Below are 17,289 nucleotides of genomic sequence, written 5' to 3'. Positions count from 1 at the left end.
AGACTCCACAAGCAAAGGAACTAGAAATAGGATGGGTAAAGTGAGATCGGCTATTTTAGAACTAGCCAGGATACACAATCTAAAAGATGCCTGGCGTACTAAACATCCTACTATATCCGGCTTCACATATTACTCTTCTCCACATCAAACTCTTTCTAGAATCGATATGATCTGGGCAACAGACTGTATTTTAGAAAACTGCGAGATAGAAATTTGCCCTAAAATCACTTCAGACCATAACCCGATATTATTTGAATTCAAAAATTTAGACACTCAACCTATAGCCCGACAGTTTACATTCCCCAGATATTTACTAACTGACCATCAATACATCTCCGGTATTAAAAAACACATTCTAGAATATATATCATTCAATAATAATTCAACTGCTATCAGGTATGTATGGGATTCATGTAAAAGCAGCATCAGAGGTTACACTCAGCAATATATTTTCAAGGACAATGCTGAAAAACTAAGGTTAGAAAGAATTGCTATATCAAATATCTCTCTAGCCGAGCAACAACTCTCAGACGCTATAATAGAGGGCAAAACCACCATCAAGGAGCTAAGTTTAGGACTTATCTCATTAAGTGCATCACTTAAGAAAACTCTCAGGGAAAAATTTAGATCTAAAATACACAAATATAAACTTGCACAATATGAAGGTGGAGACAGAATTGGGAAAATCCTGGCGTATAAGGTAGCCGATAAAAAGGCTAAAACTACTATCAAAACTATTAAAGGACTTGACTCTAAAATGTATAGAAAACCAGAACAGATTCTGGAACAATTTGCCAAATATTACTGTCACCTTTATACTCCAGAAAAAACACCTACTCCAGAAGCAATTAAAGCATACTTAGAGAAACACGCACCCGAAAGATTGGACACAGAAATAACTAGATCACTCAGCACTGAAATTTCTATTGAAGAACTTGGTAAAGCTGTAAAGGCGCTCCCCCCTGGCAAGGCTGCAGGAGAAGACTGTTTACCTGTACTCCTCCCCCTACTAAAACAAGTGATAGATTCTGTGGGAGAAACCGGAGTTGCCCCTACTTCATGGCGTACAGCTAAAATTGTATTCTTTCTAAAAAAGAACAAACCGCCGGAAGAACAAGGTTCATACAGGCCTATTTCATTAATCAATACTGATGCTAAAATATTTGCTAAAGTACTTGCTAACCGCTTAGCGCCTATAATGCCGGCTCTAGTTAATTGTCAACAACACGGTTTTGTAGTGGGCAGAGATACCACTACCCACGTTAATACTGCAATAACAGCTTTGGATGTTGCGGCGACTACTCTCACCCCACTCGGAATGGTCATGTTAGATGCAGAGAAGGCATTTGATCGAGTGGGGTGGGAGTATCTCTGGGCAACACTAACGGTTTATGGTATACAGGGGCAATATCTGGGATGGATCCAATCTCTGTATGAGACCCCTACAGCAATAGTTAGTTATTCAGGGAACAACTCTGATAACTTCTTAATAAAAAGAGGCACTAGACAGGGGTGTCCTCTTTCACCCCTATTATTTGCTATAGCTCTAGAGCCATTTCTCAACGCACTAACTGCTCAAGAACATATAACTCCAATAGAACACGAAGACATGTGCTTAAAAATTACAGCTTTTGCTGACGACATCGCTGTATATACTACAGACTTGATACGGGCTATACCTAAAATCATCCAGGAAGCTAGAGAATTTGGCGACATATCGGGATATAGACTTAACGTCAACAAAACACAAGTGATAGCTAATTATCAACCTACACATCCGATAACAGGGCTTTGCCACAATGCTACTTATCTAGGAGTCAAGCTTACCGCAAATATCGAGAAAATCGTTCCGTTAAATTATGACCCCCTACTTAAAGATATTGCTTCCATGCTTAAAAAATTGAATAAAATACCACTTAGCCTGATCGGACGTATTAATATAATAAAGATGAAGATAGTTCCGAAAATACTATATTTATTTAGATCTATCCCGCTGCAACTCAATAAAACATACATTAAGAAAATAGAAAGCATTTGCAGTAGATACATTTGGGGATATAAAAAAGCCCGTCGGTCAATGACGGTATTGAAATTACCTGTCGAAACAGGGGGACTAAACTTCCCTGATCTAAAAATTTACTTTTTTGCTACTTTTATACAACGCATACGTAGTCTTTTGTCTAGTGATGTCCCCACATTTTATCACCAATTTATGTTAGGATCACAAAGCAATAAGTTTCTATTTAGGGTACACGATCCAAATTACTATAAGAGAGTCAAATTCAAGACCGCGAGAGCCATTAAAAGAATCTGGGACCAAATTATGGACACTGAAAAAATTTCCTTTTTTAATGCTGAACTTCCAATATGGGGGAACCCAGGGCTGCCAACTATCTTCGCAGATGGTGCTTGCACTTTATGGATAGACCAGAACATTAACAAGCTAGGGGATCTTTATGGCCCAGATGGCCTTCTAAGCTTTAATGCTCTAAAAATACTATATAACATCAATGAGACAACATATTTTAAATATATTCAGATACAAGATTTTCTAATTAATAACAAGAAAATCGAGAATGTTGAACACTCAGATATCTTACTATTTATATATTCTAATCAGACTAAAGCTACTATTAGCAAGAGCTATATTATTCTTAATAAAGGCCAAGTCGGAGACTGCGAGAAAATGGCAGATAAATGGACTACTAGGCTAGGAATTAACATCCACCCTAGCCAGATTGTGAGCTCATTAAAACAAATAAACCGAGTTGTCCAGTCATCAAATCTGAGGCTACAATATTATAGGACAGTTACCCAAATATATTACACGCCCCAAAGAATCTCCAGTTGGACACCTGGCAATATCTCCACTGAACGCACCCGATGCCCAAAATGCAATCTAGAAGCAGCTGGCATAGAGCATATGCTCTATGAGTGTCCTAAACTTACAGCTTTCTGGTTGGGAATAATGGATGTTCTCAACAGGAAGCACATAACTATGCCTGTACTCTCTGCTCATCTGGTTTTGCTGGACATACAAGATACGAATAGTAATTATAAAGATTTGTTAACAATCGTTTTTGCATGTGCCAGATTGGTAATCGCGCGCACATGGATCTCGAAAGAACCACCTAGTGTCAATGAATGGTGGTACCTTATCCACGAAATACATACTATGTAACTCTCTTTGGCTAAATTAAGAGGCCCTAAAGCGCTAAAAGGAAGGGAGAAAATGTGGGGTACATTCACTAGCTAAATGGACAAATATATTGTGAGACCGACATGTCACATCCTTTTGACATGACCTTTTTGTAAAGTTGTCTTGTCAACATTCGTGTCTTTCTTTTCTTTTCTTTTCTTTTTTTTTCTTTTCCTTTTCTTTCTTTCCAATGACAATAACATTTATTGAGAATTATGTACATGTATACAATCGAGATGATTTTATTACTACATTTATGTTCTTTCTTGCAATAAATAAAAAAATTATATAAAAAAAAAACAAAAAAAAAAAGAAATGCCCTATAAACGTCATTTAGCAACTATGCCGGCTAAAACTGTGTAGTTAATTTTTGGGTTCAATCTACTGAAAAAGAAACCAAGCTGTCTGTCATTTATCCATCTACTTACTGGAAAGTCCGCACAGCTAATGCCAGCGGTAGCCTACAGCACAGAAATCATGCACGGACGTGAAATAATTACATTCAACAAGATCCAAACAAAAGTACACAAAACTGTTTTCCATTCCAAAAACAGCTTCATAAACCCAGGTACGTCTAGAGTTTGGCTTTCGGAACAAAAAAAACAATCACTTCAAACCAATAGTGTTTTTGTCAAACTGTGCGCTTCGATAGGGGCTCCATTAACAATCTTTGTGCAAGCTTGAAATCGAGGAACATCACAGTATTCAAAAAGGGGCAAGGGGAGAATACTTAAGCTAGGCCATTGAGGTGAAGGAAGTGGCCCTTAGGGGCCACCCAGGTTATTTTCAACCTCCTACTCGCCTTCTACCAAATGAAGAGTCGATCAGACAGTAGAGGATACAAACAAGCACTTCTTAGTAATACTCTGCAGAGGAGTCCAATCTGACCTGATCCCTAAGAAGTCTGCCGAGGGACTGGCCATCCAACGGTCTGCAACGCAGTACCATTCCTCCAAGAACCCCCAACCACGCCCACAGTGGAAAGTTACCGGCTTAGGCCGAGCATTAACAAAGAAGGCACAGATGAACGGGCTACCACCTGTTAGATGAGTATACACTATCACAGTTTCAAGGTTGTTCTGCCTAGTTTCAGCATCTCCTAACGTTGGAGCAGAGCTACACACATGGATAGGTATGCAAAGGCATAATGGCTTATTCATTAGTAAGTCAGAAGGCAACCTGGAACTGGAAAGAAAATAACTAAATACAGTTTAAAGCTGAGGCAAGCAAGACGAATTACTGGGCCTAATTCAGACACAGCCTAATGGGTATTGCAAAATACAAAATGGAGTCACACTTGCTAACTGAAGCTTCGTGCATTACAAGGATAACTCAGTGGGTTGCATAAAGTGAATACAAATGCAATCTAATTTAACCGCACGCTGCTAACCTACTATGGCACGAAACAAGAATATAGTGAGAATAAGGTCTCTCAAACCTAACAGAGGAACTAGGCATGCAAGATGTGTGGCCTCCAGTATAGGCAAATTCGCCTTTAACTGAGTAACCAATGCCTCAACACTATTGCGGTCCCATCGAACAGCCACAAATTCCTTTCCAAGAAGACGGCATGCCTGGACAGTGATCAACTCATACAAACATTTGAGACCCCAGGAGGATCTTTCAGCACATTTTTCCCAGGCCTTAAAGCAGCAGTTTATGTTACATTGATTCGGATCATAGAAATTAAATATTTAATTCCATCTTGCAAAAACCAGCCGCAAAACTAAAATTGTAGGCTTTACAGCTAGATGCAAGCAACGTTAGTACATATTTTCTGTCTATGCCTGGTGCCAGATCCACAAAGGATAAAACTGCTGAAACCAATATTCATAAATCTGTAAATTCGCTCCTGCAGGCAAGTAGTAATCACTTGACTAAGCGGTTCCTCAATCCCCCTAGCCTACAATGGTCTCCAATTCCTAAAACCGCTTCTACAAGAACTGAACCTGTGAATGAGCAAGGTCAGGCTACTCTCAGGAGCATTCAACAGCATAAGTCACCTGCACTTTACAACCAGCTTCAACAGAACACAAGAAAAAAATACCTAAAATGGTTTAATCAAAAGAATTGGGCCAAGGATGGAGCAAGGACAGGCTACTTTTGGTTTGCACAAATCACTTGCACTTTACAACCCGATTCAAGGTGTCCATATTTGCACTAATTAATTGTACTCTACAACACGCAAGAAGGTTTTTTCAAAGAATAAAACTAGCCTCTGTAAACTACAGGGAAGGTGCCAAAGGCAAATTCAGGTCCCGTGGGCACTTACATTTCTACACACAATAAACTCAAATCTTGGAGATTTTTATTATGCTGATTTTACTGTAGAGAAAATGTTTTTATGCTTTTCCTTCACTACCACAAATGAGTGTGTTAGAAATGGTTCTTTAATTGATGAGGACCTTGTCAAGGAGAAGCTTTTTAGGTTTTTCCCTTTTGTATTTTAAATGAATGTATTAGAAACGTTTTTTTTTTAACTGTATGCAATGTTTTTTTATTAACTATGCAAATAAACTTGATAGGTAAAAAAAACTTTCCAAAAAAGAGAGGAAGTGGATGTTTTAAAAAAATGTTTTTTAAAGTTGTGTGCATACTGGCGAAAAATATAAAACTTATTAGCAAAACAAAATTATGGAAGCTTTGACCTAGCAACAACTACACAGTGGTGACTGCTCAGTTGCATCGATGGCCTCGTGTGCCACTCCTAAAAAATACTTCTAGAGACGCACGCCACTGATCATCTTAGCGCATTTATCCAATCTCTCCAATTGGGTTTGTGATTCACTGTATCATGCAATACAGGTAAATCAAGGCGAATAGGCCTGTACTTGGCTTGATCAGTTTCAGAGTTACACCACTGATAACTTTATCGCAGATTTAATATATATATATATATATATATATATATATATATATATATATATATATATATATATATATATATATATATATATACACACACACAAACACACACACACACACACATTTCCAACCTAATTAAATAAATTACATATTTTGATTATGCATTAATAATTAGTAAAAGTGCCAAGACTCCCAGACTCCACGTAAAAACATGCTAATAGCATTTGGCTAATAGCATTTGTGCAGCTGAATGCCAAAGTTAGAAGAATACATTTTTTTTAAACAGGCGATCTAGAGGCTTTTTTCACAATGAATTGCATAGTGCCTCTTAACACTCGTTAAAAAGGTCCAGGTTTAGATGTAGACACAGAGAGTGGTACCCACTGGGTGGTTACAATGACAGCCGTGTTGATGGCGATGTTGATTGTATTTAGTATTTACTCAAACGTCACAACACAGGATAGCAGCAACCCTGACGTTTCCAAAGCTAAAATGTTTTACAAAGGTGTAGCCATTTTAGTTCTCACACAACACAGGTTGCTATTAATAGTGCAATGAAGAAATCAAACCAGAAAAAAAGGTGCTCGAGATAGTTTGCCTCTGCAGTCTTACCTTCATTATTGGCGTAGTTATCTGTGAAAGATAAAAGATGGGTCAGAATCCATTCACATTAGCGGATGCTTGTGTGTTTTAAAAGCCAAGACTTTTCAGAACATTTCCCCAAGTTCTATTCCTTTCTTTAATGACTGGACCGGATATTAATAAAAAACAACGGCATTTGTGCAGGAAGGTGTACCAGCAACCAACAAAATTAATTCAGACTTCAAAAAGACAATTATCCAAAATATACCAGCCTAGTGAAATTAAGAGCAAGAACCCATATTCTGCTTTTGCTTAATTACATGACATGTTTGGAAAATTGTGAAATTACACTTAATTACAAGCAATGCAAATCTGTTAATTAGCTCTATTCCGTATAGTGAGATGTGCACACTCAATTTCTGAAGCAAGGAAGGTTTCGTGGGAAAATAAAGCTAAAAAAACACTTTGTGCAAAAAAAGCTCAAAAAAGAAAAGTGCTGCAAACTAATGTTCATGCTCTAGTTGTTAGTGCTGTTCTTGGGATATAATTTTGGCACAAATAGCCACGCAAATACTCAAAGTGGTGTAATTTTAAGATTTTTGTGTAACAACTGTAATGTAAAATTCAGAAAATGACGTAATACACCACAGCAAATTCTATTTTACCCAGGCCTAGTCCCGACTACCCCTGCACTTACCTTTGTCAAATCCTTGCTGTTAAATTAATAAATCACTTCTCTATGCGCAGCCTTTCAAGTACTTGCCCACACATGTAACAATCTACTCTCCCCTTACACAAGTTACACATTTCTCCCACATAACTGTGCCTCATACTTCACCTCAAATATCTAAAAAAAATCCAAACTAGCCCAGCAAAGCTTCACTAAAGTGCATCTACTTCATCCTTTACCAATCACACTTTACACCCTTTCTCTCATACTCTTTTCCTTCTACTACACATCTCCAGCAGAGGTAAATCTATTAGCAAAATGTCGACCCATAATGCACCTCATCCAACCCCTTAGGTCCCCAAACCTTCTCATCATAAATCTCATTCTACCTTGGGGTACCAAGAAATACTGCAGCTGGGTTGTGATGACATGATTTTCCGTGTAAGCTCATTTTTGTGAGCAGTGGTACGTTCACGAGCCTCCATGAATATACTTTGAAACATGTTATACACCTGTAATCTCTCTTCTTAATTGGATTTAGCATATATGTGGTAGTCTATTTTGCACTTAGTCGGATGTTTACAATTGCTTATTTGCACTGAGTTCAAAGTTTACAATTTGCGATTTTTGTGCAATATTGCTGTTAGATTCCGTGCTTACTGAAGGTTTACATAGCGTCTATTTGCACTTTATTACTATGCTTTGCACATTGGTTTTATGTTATTTATTGATTTCAAGACTATTGTCCTATCCCATTTTTTAACTCCTTTTGTATTTCTTATTGATGATTGTATGTTATATGTATATTGGCAGTGATGATTTGTACTTTTATGGATATTTTATATCCGAATAAAGACCATTTGACTTGACATCATAAATCCAGATTAAAGGGGGCACTGAGGTTACAACCCACACAAATGATCCTCCCTCACTTATTGAACTTAATATTCTCCACCACTTCTCATCGGTTATCATATCCTTCTACCTCTCTGCGGCATCTTACACTGTATATCAGATTATACCTCTGTGCCTGAATCCACTTTCAACTGTTACTTATCCAATCTCTAAAATCACTTATTTGCATATTCTTGGTGCTCTTGACTCAATCCATGAACCCTGGCGGATCTCTGTCCCATAAGGTTCACTTCTGGGTCCCTTACACTCTATATCATCTCTCATCAATATCATAAGTTTCGTTGGCTCCCCAACTAATCAGCTATATGCAGAGGACGCCCACATCTTCCTCTCGATCTCAGCATGCCTTATGGACAGTCATCACTGAATGGCTTTTCATTCAATGATGTCAAATTCATCCAAAATGGAAATAATCAGTATTGCCAAATTGGCACCTGCCTCCCTTTCCTCAACTATCCATCGCCCTGCCTCACCAAATAACAGGCACCATGAACTCAGCATCGTCAGACTGAAACCTACAGACACTTCAAGGAATATAGATACGTTTATCTCCAACAGGGATTAGTAATGAATATGTATAAAATATGCTCAAATATTTCATTTCGCACATCCAAGACACTGCTCTCCTGAGCAAACTTGTCAAATGTAACCATTTACATGTCTAGCTTCCCGTATATTCTTTAACCTCACTGGATAGAGTACTATATTTTGCTACAAGAACTTGTCACAAGAACTCCCCAGACTCACCCACCCTGCAGCACTGCCACCATCAGATCTGGTTAGAAGCAAAAATGGCGCTCTATATCGGCTACTGATAATGAATTGCTCGGCTCAAACAACCTCTCTGTAATCTTGGGCCGCTACATGGTCACACCCAGTCTTTGGTCAGCCCTACAAAAGCTGCTTCAACATAAACAGATATCCATGCAGTATCTAGGTCATGTTCCGTTTAGCTCTTGGTGGTCACTACATTGAAAATCTTGCATATTAAAAGAGTCTTCACAACTAGAACATCTATTTACAAATTTCCCATAGAATTATGTCAGTATGTACTGTCTTGTTACTGCTTGTCATCCATCGTATATCACCTCAATCTACTTGAATACATTCACAATTACTAAAATGCCTTTCATACTAAATTACCTTTCTATGCACAACAGTTCTTGTCCAAATAAAGAAATGAATCTGCCGTAGGCAATCAGGTTTGCCTACTGAACATCAAGTTATTTTTGGGTGAAAGCTATGCAAAAAAATTCTCTGTTTTAGGCTGAGGCCTGCCAGGTGTTTAAGACAATACCTTTATTTTAATGTCATTCCCTGTACCACCTTTGCAAATAAAGGAGTACTGGCATATAGTGAACCCATATTACTAGGTTGAGGCAGAGACAAGCAGAATAGTTTTGAACTCTGTAGCTTTAGGGTCTTTCTTAGAAGCTCTCACGCAAACCATGCTACGATATTTGAATTTCAAGAAGACCATCCCAGACAGGTTGATTTGTTGGGGTAGCTAGAGTTGGAAGAGGTGGTTTCCTAGAAACATTTAGCAGTTTGTGTTTTCATATTTTAAGAGCAAAAGGTCAATCTGGACGCCAAGATTATTTCCTGTGAGCAGACATTGTACACTATCCCACTACTGTTAGCCACAATGATTTAAGACTATGATCCAAAACAGATCTGGTCTGATAACCTCAAGTGTCAGTGCCATTCAGAAAGCTGCAGTTCTCCTTCATCCAGCTATGCACATGTTTCAGACAAGAAGTGATGTTTTTATTCTAGCTCTCCTGGCTCTCAATGAGCCTGGAAATAAACATCCACAATTTACAAAAGTCCTCCCTACATAGAATTGGTCTATGCTACTGTATTACAAATATTCATCATACACATGTGCTCAGATTTCTATGGTGTATAATCTGTTGTCAACAGCGGCTGTGTCCTTTCACACAGATTTTTTTTGGAACAGGCTTTGGTTCTAAGCCTCAACCTACTTCCCAACATAAATCAACAACCCACAGCAGGTGAACTCAGCCTTTCTCGTGTTTAACTTGAAGTAATATTTCTGGTGCACTATATAGCTTTCAACATGCACAATCTTACTTTCCTCCAAGGCATACACTGTTTTCATGCTATACAACCTCACATGTACACTAAGTACATTCTCTAACTCTATGCCGCATATGTCTACGATGTTATCAGTAAAATCAGTATGTCACCAATGATGTCACTGAATATGTCACTGAGTGATGTAACATGTGAGGTCAGAAGCAGTACATGGTGAGGAAGTATGTTGGGGTTAGCACAGTAAACTTTAACTGGGGAAGTTCTGTGTTTTTTGGGGTTTTAAAACATTTGTTTCATCTTATTCTTACACCTCACTAATGTCACTTTAACTTGTGTTTTTTTATGGATTTCTCTTTTTTTAAACGTGAGGAAAGATCTTAATACTATAAGGAACTATAAAGTCACTTTTACCTTTGGTTTTGTCAGCTAATTTCTCCCCTGCTGAGCCCCGCCTAAATTTTCTATCCCTTCAAGACCAACCTGAGCACCTCTTTACACACAAATTTCTCAAAAATGGCAAAATTAACAAAAACACACAAAAAGTGCACTTTGAGTAAAGTTCTAGCTTTATGCCAATTTTGGTGTAATGCAGATCAGCAGTTTTTTGGGGATTGGAAAGCAAATTTTCCTGTGGGAATTAACATGATAAATCAATGTATTTCGACCCTCTCCCCTTTTTCTTGGCCCGTGGTTGATGAGTGCCTGCAATATGCGGATGATATTGTTCTCTTCAGTCAAACGTCAATAGTCCTGCAACACTGCATGTATGCTGTAAAAAAATACTTGGACGAGCGAGGGCTAGAGCTAAGCTAAAATAAAACTAGAGTGGTTCGGCTGGTTGATTCCAAATTAAAAGTAATTCAACTGGTTTTTAGAATCCAAAAAGGTCAAGGTTGTTACCACATATAAATATCTAGGCATCGAATTGGAACATGAAATGCCCTATAAACGTCATTTAGCAACTATGCAGGCTAAAACGGTGTAGTTAATTTTTGGGTTCAATCTACTGAAAAAGAAACCAAGCTGTCTGTCATTTATCCATCTAATTACTGGAAAGTCCGCACAGCTAATGCCAGCGGTGGCCTACAGCACAGAAATCATGCACGGACGTGAAATAATTACATTCAACAAGATCCAAACAAAAGTACACAAAACTGTTTTCCATTCCAAAAACAGCTTCATAAACCCAGGTACGTCTAGAGTTTGGCTTTCGGAACAAAAAAAAAATCACTTCAAAACAATAGTGCTTTTGTCAAACTGTGCGCTTCGATAGGGGCTCCATTAACAATATTTGTGCAAGCTTGAAATCGAGGAACATCACAGTATTGAAAAAGGGGCATGGGGAGAATACTTAAGCTAGGCCATTGAGGTGAAGGAAGTGGCCCTTAGGGGCCACCCAGGTTATTTTCAACCTCCTACTCGCCTTCTACCAAATGAAGAGTCGATCAGACAGTAGAGGATACAAACAAGCACTTCTTAGTAATACTCTGCAGAGGAGTCCAATCTGACCTGATCCCTAAGAAGTCTGCCGAGGGACTGGCCATCCAACGGTCTGCAACGCAGTACCATTCCTCCAAGAACCCCCAACCCCGCCCACAGTGGAAAGTTACCGGCTTAGGCCGAGCATTAACAAAGAAGGCACAGATGAACGGACTACCACCTGTTAGATGAGTACACACTATCACAGTTTCAAGGTTGTTCTGCCTAGTTTCAGCATCTCCTAACGTGGGAGCAGAGCTACACACATGGATAGGTATGCAAAAGCAGAATGGCTTGTTCATTAGTAAGTCAGAAGGCAACCTGGAACTGGAAAGAAAATAATAACTAAATACAGTTTAAAGCTGAGGCAAGCAAGACGAATTACTGGGCCTAATTCAGACACAGCCTAATGGGTATTGCAAAATACAAAATGGAGTCACACTTGCTAACTGAAGCTTCGTGCATTACAAGGATAACTCAGTGGGTTGCATAAAGTGAATACAAATGCAATCTAATTTAGCCGCACGCTGCTAACCTACTATGGCACGAAACAAGAATATAGTGAGAATAAGGTCTCTCAAACCTAACAGAGGAACTAGGCATGCAAGATGTGTGGCCTCCAGTATAGACAAATTCGCCTTTAACTGAGTAACCAATGCCTCAACACCATTGCGGTCCCATCGAACAGCCACAAATTCCTTTCCAAGAAGACGGCATGCCTGGACAGTGATCAACTCATACAAACATTTGAGATCCCAGGAGGATCTTTCAGCACATTTTTCCCAGGCCTTAAAGCAGCAGTTTATGTTACATTGATTCGGATCATAGAAATTAAATATTTAATTCCATCTTGCAAAAACCAGCCGCAAAACTAAAACTGTAGGCTTTACAGCTAGATGCAAGCAACGTTAGTACATATTTTCTGTCTATGCCTGGTGCCAGAGCCACAAAGGATAAAACTGCTGAAACCAATATTCGTAAATCTGTAAATTCTCTCCTGCAGGCAAGTAGTAATCACTTGACTAAGCGGTTCCTCAATCCCCCTAGACTACAATGGTCTCCAATTCCTAAAACCGCTTCTACAAGAACTGAACCTGTGAATGAGCAAGGTCAGGCTACTCTCAGGAGCATTCAACAGCACAATTCACCTGCACTTTACAACCAGCTTCAACAGAACACAAGAAAAAAATACCTAAAATGGTTTAATCAAAAGAATTGGGCCAACGATGGAGCAAGGACAGGCTACTTTTAAGAACGTTGGTTTGCACAAATCACTTGCACTTTACAACCCGATTCAAGGTGTCCATATTTGCACTAATTAATTGTACTCTACAACACGCAAGAAGGTTTTTTCAAAGAATAAAACTAGCCTCTGTAAACTACAGGGAAGGTGCCAAGGGCAAATTCAGGTCCCGTGGGCACTTACATTTCTACACACAATAAACTCAAATCTTGGAGATTTTTATTTTGCTGATTTTACTGTAAAGAAAATGTTTTTATGCTTTTCCTTCACTACCACAAATGAGTGTATTAGAAATGGTTCTTTAATTGATGAGGACCTTGTCAAGGAGAAGCTTTTTAGGTTTTTCCCTTTTGTATTTTAAATGAATGTATCAGAAACGTTTTTTTTAACTGTATGCAATGTTTTTTTATTAACTATGCAAATAAACTTGATAGGTAAAAAAACTATCCAAAAAGGAGAGGAAGTGGATGTTTTTAAAAAAAATTTTTTAAAGTTGTGTGCAGACTGGCGAAAAATATAAAACTTATTAGCAACGATGGAGCAAGGACAGGCTACTTTTAAGAACGTTGGTTTGCACAAATCACTTGCACTTTACAACCCGATTCAAGGTGTCCATATTTGCACTAATTAATTGTACTCTACAACACGCAAGAAGGTTTTTTCAAAGAATAAAACTAGCCTCTGTAAACTACAGGGAAGGTGCCAAAGGCAAATTCAGGTCCCGTGGGCACTTACATTTCTACCCACAATAAACTCAAATCTTGGAGATTTTTATTTTGCTGATTTTACTGTAAAGAAAATGTTTTTATGCTTTTCCTTCACTACCACAAATGAGTGTATTAGAAATGGTTCTTTAATTGATGAGGACCTTGTCAAGGAGAAGCTTTTTAGGTTTTTCCCTTTTGTATTTTAAATGAATGTATCAGAAACGTTTTTTTTTAACTGTATGCAATGTTTTTTTATTAACTATGCAAATAAACTTGATAGGTAAAAAAAACTATCCAAAAAGGAGAGGAAGTGGATGTTTTTAAAACATTTTTTTAAAAGTTGTGTGCAGACTGGCGAAAAATATAAAACTTATTAGCAACGATGGAGCAAGGACAGGCTACTTTTAAGAACGTTGGTTTGCACAAATCACTTGCACTTTACAACCCGATTCAAGGTGTCCATATTTGCACTAATTAATTGTACTCTACAACACGCAAGAAGGTTTTTTCAAAGAATAAAACTAGCCTCTGTAAACTACAGGGAAGGTGCCAAAGGCAAATTCAGGTCCCGTGGGCACTTACATTTCTACACACAATAAACTCAAATCTTGGAGATTTTATTTTGCTGATTTTACTGTAAAGAAAATGTTTTTATGCTTTTCCTTCACTACCACAAATGAGTGTATTAGAAATGGTTCTTTAATTGATGAGGACCTTGTCAAGGAGAAGCTTTTTAGGTTTTTCCCTTTTGTATTTTAAATGAATGTATCAGAAACGTTTTTTTTAACTGTATGCCATGTTTTTTTATTAACTATGAAAATAAACTTGATAGGTAAAAAAAACTATCCAAAAAGGAGAGGAAGTGGATGTTTTTAAAAACATTTTTTAAAAGTTGTGTGCAGACTGGCGAAAAATATAAAACTTATTAGCAACGATTGAGCAAGGACAGGCTACTTTTAAGAACGTTGGTTTGCACAAATCACTTGCACCTTACAACCCGATTCAAGGTGTCCATATTTGCACTAATTAATTGTACTCTACAACACGCAAGAAGGTTTTTTCAAAGAATAAAACTAGCCTCTGTAAACTACAGGGAAGGTGCCAAGGGCAAATTCAGGTCCCGTGGGCACTTACATTTCTACACACAATAAACTCAAATCTTGGAGATTTTTATTTTGCTGATTTTACTGTAAAGAAAATGTTTTTATGCTTTTCCTTCACTACCACAAATGAGTGTATTAGAAATGGTTCTTTAATTGATGAGGACCTTGTCAAGGAGAAGCTTTTTAGGTTTTTCCCTTTTGTATTTTAAATGAATGTATCAGAAACGTTTTTTTAACTGTTTGCAATGTTTTTTTATTAACTATGCAAATAAACTTGATAGGTAAAAAAACTATCCAAAAAGGAGAGGAAGTGGATGTTTTAAAAAATTTTTTTTAAAAGTTGTGTGCAGACTGGCGAAAAATATAAAACTTATTAGCAACGATGGAGCAAGGACAGGCTACTTTTAAGAACGTTGGTTTGCACAAATCACTTGCACTTTACAACCCGATTCAAGGTGTCCATATTTGCACTAATTAATTGTACTCTACAACACGCAAGAAGGTTTTTTCAAAGAATAAAACTAGCCTCTGTAAACTACAGGGAAGGTGCCAAAGGCAAATTCAGGTCCCGTGGGCACTTACATTTCTACACACAATAAACTCAAATCTTGGAGATTTTTATTTTGCTGATTTTACTGTAAAGAAAATGTTTTTATGCTTTTCCTTCACTACCACAAATGAGTGTATTAGAAATGGTTCTTTAATTGATGAGGACCTTGTCAAGGAGAAGCTTTTTAGGTTTTTCCCTTTTGTATTTTAAATGAATGTATCAGAAACGTTTTTTTTAACTGTATGCAATGTTTTTTTATTAACTATTCAAATAAACTTGATAGGTAAAAAAAACTATCCAAAAAGGAGAGGAAGTGGATGTTTTTAAAAATTTTTTTTACAAGTTGTGTGCAGACTGGCGAAAAATATAAAACTTATTAGCAAAACAAAATTATGGAAGCTTTGACCTAGCAACAACTACACAGTGGTGACTGCTCAGTTGCATTGATGGCCTCCTGTGCCACTCCTAAAAAATACTTCTAGAGACGCCACTGATCATCTTAGCGCATTTATCCAATCTCTCCAATTGGGCTTGTGATTCACTGTATCATGCAATACAGGTAAATCAAGGCAAATAGGCCTGTACTTGGCTTGATCAGTTTCAGAGTTACACCACTGATAACTTTATCGCCGATTTAAAATATATATATGTATATATATATATATATATATACACACACACACACACACACACACACATTTCCAACCTAATTAAATAAATTACATATTTTGATTATGCATTAATAATTAGTAAAAGTGCCAAGACTCCCAGACTCCACGTAAAAACATGCTAATAGCATTTGGCTAATAGCATTTGTGCAGCTGAATGCCAAAGTTAGAAGAATACATTTTTTTTTAAACAGGCGATCTAGAGGCTTTTTTCACAATGAATTGCATAGTGCCTCTTAACACTCTTTAAATAGGTCCAGGTTTAGATGTAGACACTGAGAGTGGTACCCACTGGGTGGTTACAATGACAGCCGTGTTGATGGCGATGTTGATTGTATTTAGTATTTACTCAAACGTCACAACACAGGATAGCAGCAACCCTGACGTTTCCAAAGCTAAAATGTTTTACAAAGGTGTAGCCATTTTAGTTCTCACACAACACAGGTTGCTATTAATAGTGAAATGAAGAAATCAAACCAGAAAAAAAGGTGCTCGAGATAGTTTGCCTCTGCAGTCTTACCTTCATTATTGGCGTAGTTATCTGTGAAAGATAAAAGATGGGTCAGAATCCATTCACATTAGCGGATGCTTGTGTGTTTTAAAAGCCAAGACTTTCCAGAACATTTCCCCAAGTTCTATTCCTTCCTTTAATGACTGGACCGGATATTAATAAAAAAACAACGGCATTTGTGCAGGAATGTGTACCAGCAACCAACAAAATTAATTCAGACTTCAAAAAGACAATTATCCAAAAAATACCAGCCTAGTGAAATTAAGAGCAAGAACCCATACTCTGCTTTTGCTTAATTACATGACATGTTTGGAAAATTGTGAAATTACACTTAATTACAAGCAATGCAAATCTCTTAATTAGCTCAATTCTGTATAGCGAGATGTGCACACTCAATTTTTGAAGCGAAGAAGGTTTCGTGGGAAAATAAAGCTAAAAAAACACTTTGTGCAAAAAAAGCTCAAAAATGAAAAGTGCCGCAAACTAATGTTCATGCTCTAGTTGTTAGTGCTGTTCTTGGGATATAGTTTTGGCACAAATAGCCACGCAAATACTCAAAGTGGTGTAATTTTAAGATTTTTGTGTAACAACTGTAATGTAAAATTCAGAAAATGATGTAATACACCACCGCAAATTCTATTTTACCCAGGCCTAGTCCCGACTACCCCTGCACTTACCTTTGTCACATCCTTGCTGTTAAATTAATAAATCACTTCTCTATGCGCAGCCTTTCAAGTAC

At 37.6% G+C, this 17,289-nt stretch overlaps 1 protein-coding gene across 10 annotated transcripts in view; it reads right to left on the bottom strand.

The window, feature by feature from the left end:
* LOC147748173 (E3 ubiquitin-protein ligase TRIM38-like) overlaps positions 1 to 17,289 on the bottom strand; it is a 229,320-nt gene that overhangs the window by 117,100 nt on the left and 94,931 nt on the right. For 4 of the 10 annotated variants that reach the window (XM_086959082.1, XM_086959088.1, XM_086959087.1 and 1 more), the window contains exon 5: positions 16,560 to 16,580. The exons of 3 other annotated variants lie outside the window; for them this stretch is intronic. In XM_086959082.1, coding sequence (XP_086815208.1) covers positions 16,560 to 16,580 — 21 coding nt within the window. Of the gene's footprint in view, positions 1 to 6,676; positions 6,698 to 16,559; positions 16,581 to 17,289 lie in introns of all 10 variants that reach the window. 3 more of the 10 variants (XM_086959081.1, XM_086959083.1, XM_086959084.1) reach the window with 1 other exon arrangement.

This window comes from Lissotriton vulgaris, chromosome 1_1 (genome assembly GCF_964263255.1).
Source record: "Lissotriton vulgaris chromosome 1_1, aLisVul1.2, whole genome shotgun sequence".
Taxonomy (NCBI): Eukaryota; Metazoa; Chordata; class Amphibia; order Caudata; family Salamandridae; genus Lissotriton; species Lissotriton vulgaris.
Note: the sequence above shows the minus strand (reverse complement) of the source record. Positions and strands in the feature narration are given on the sequence as shown.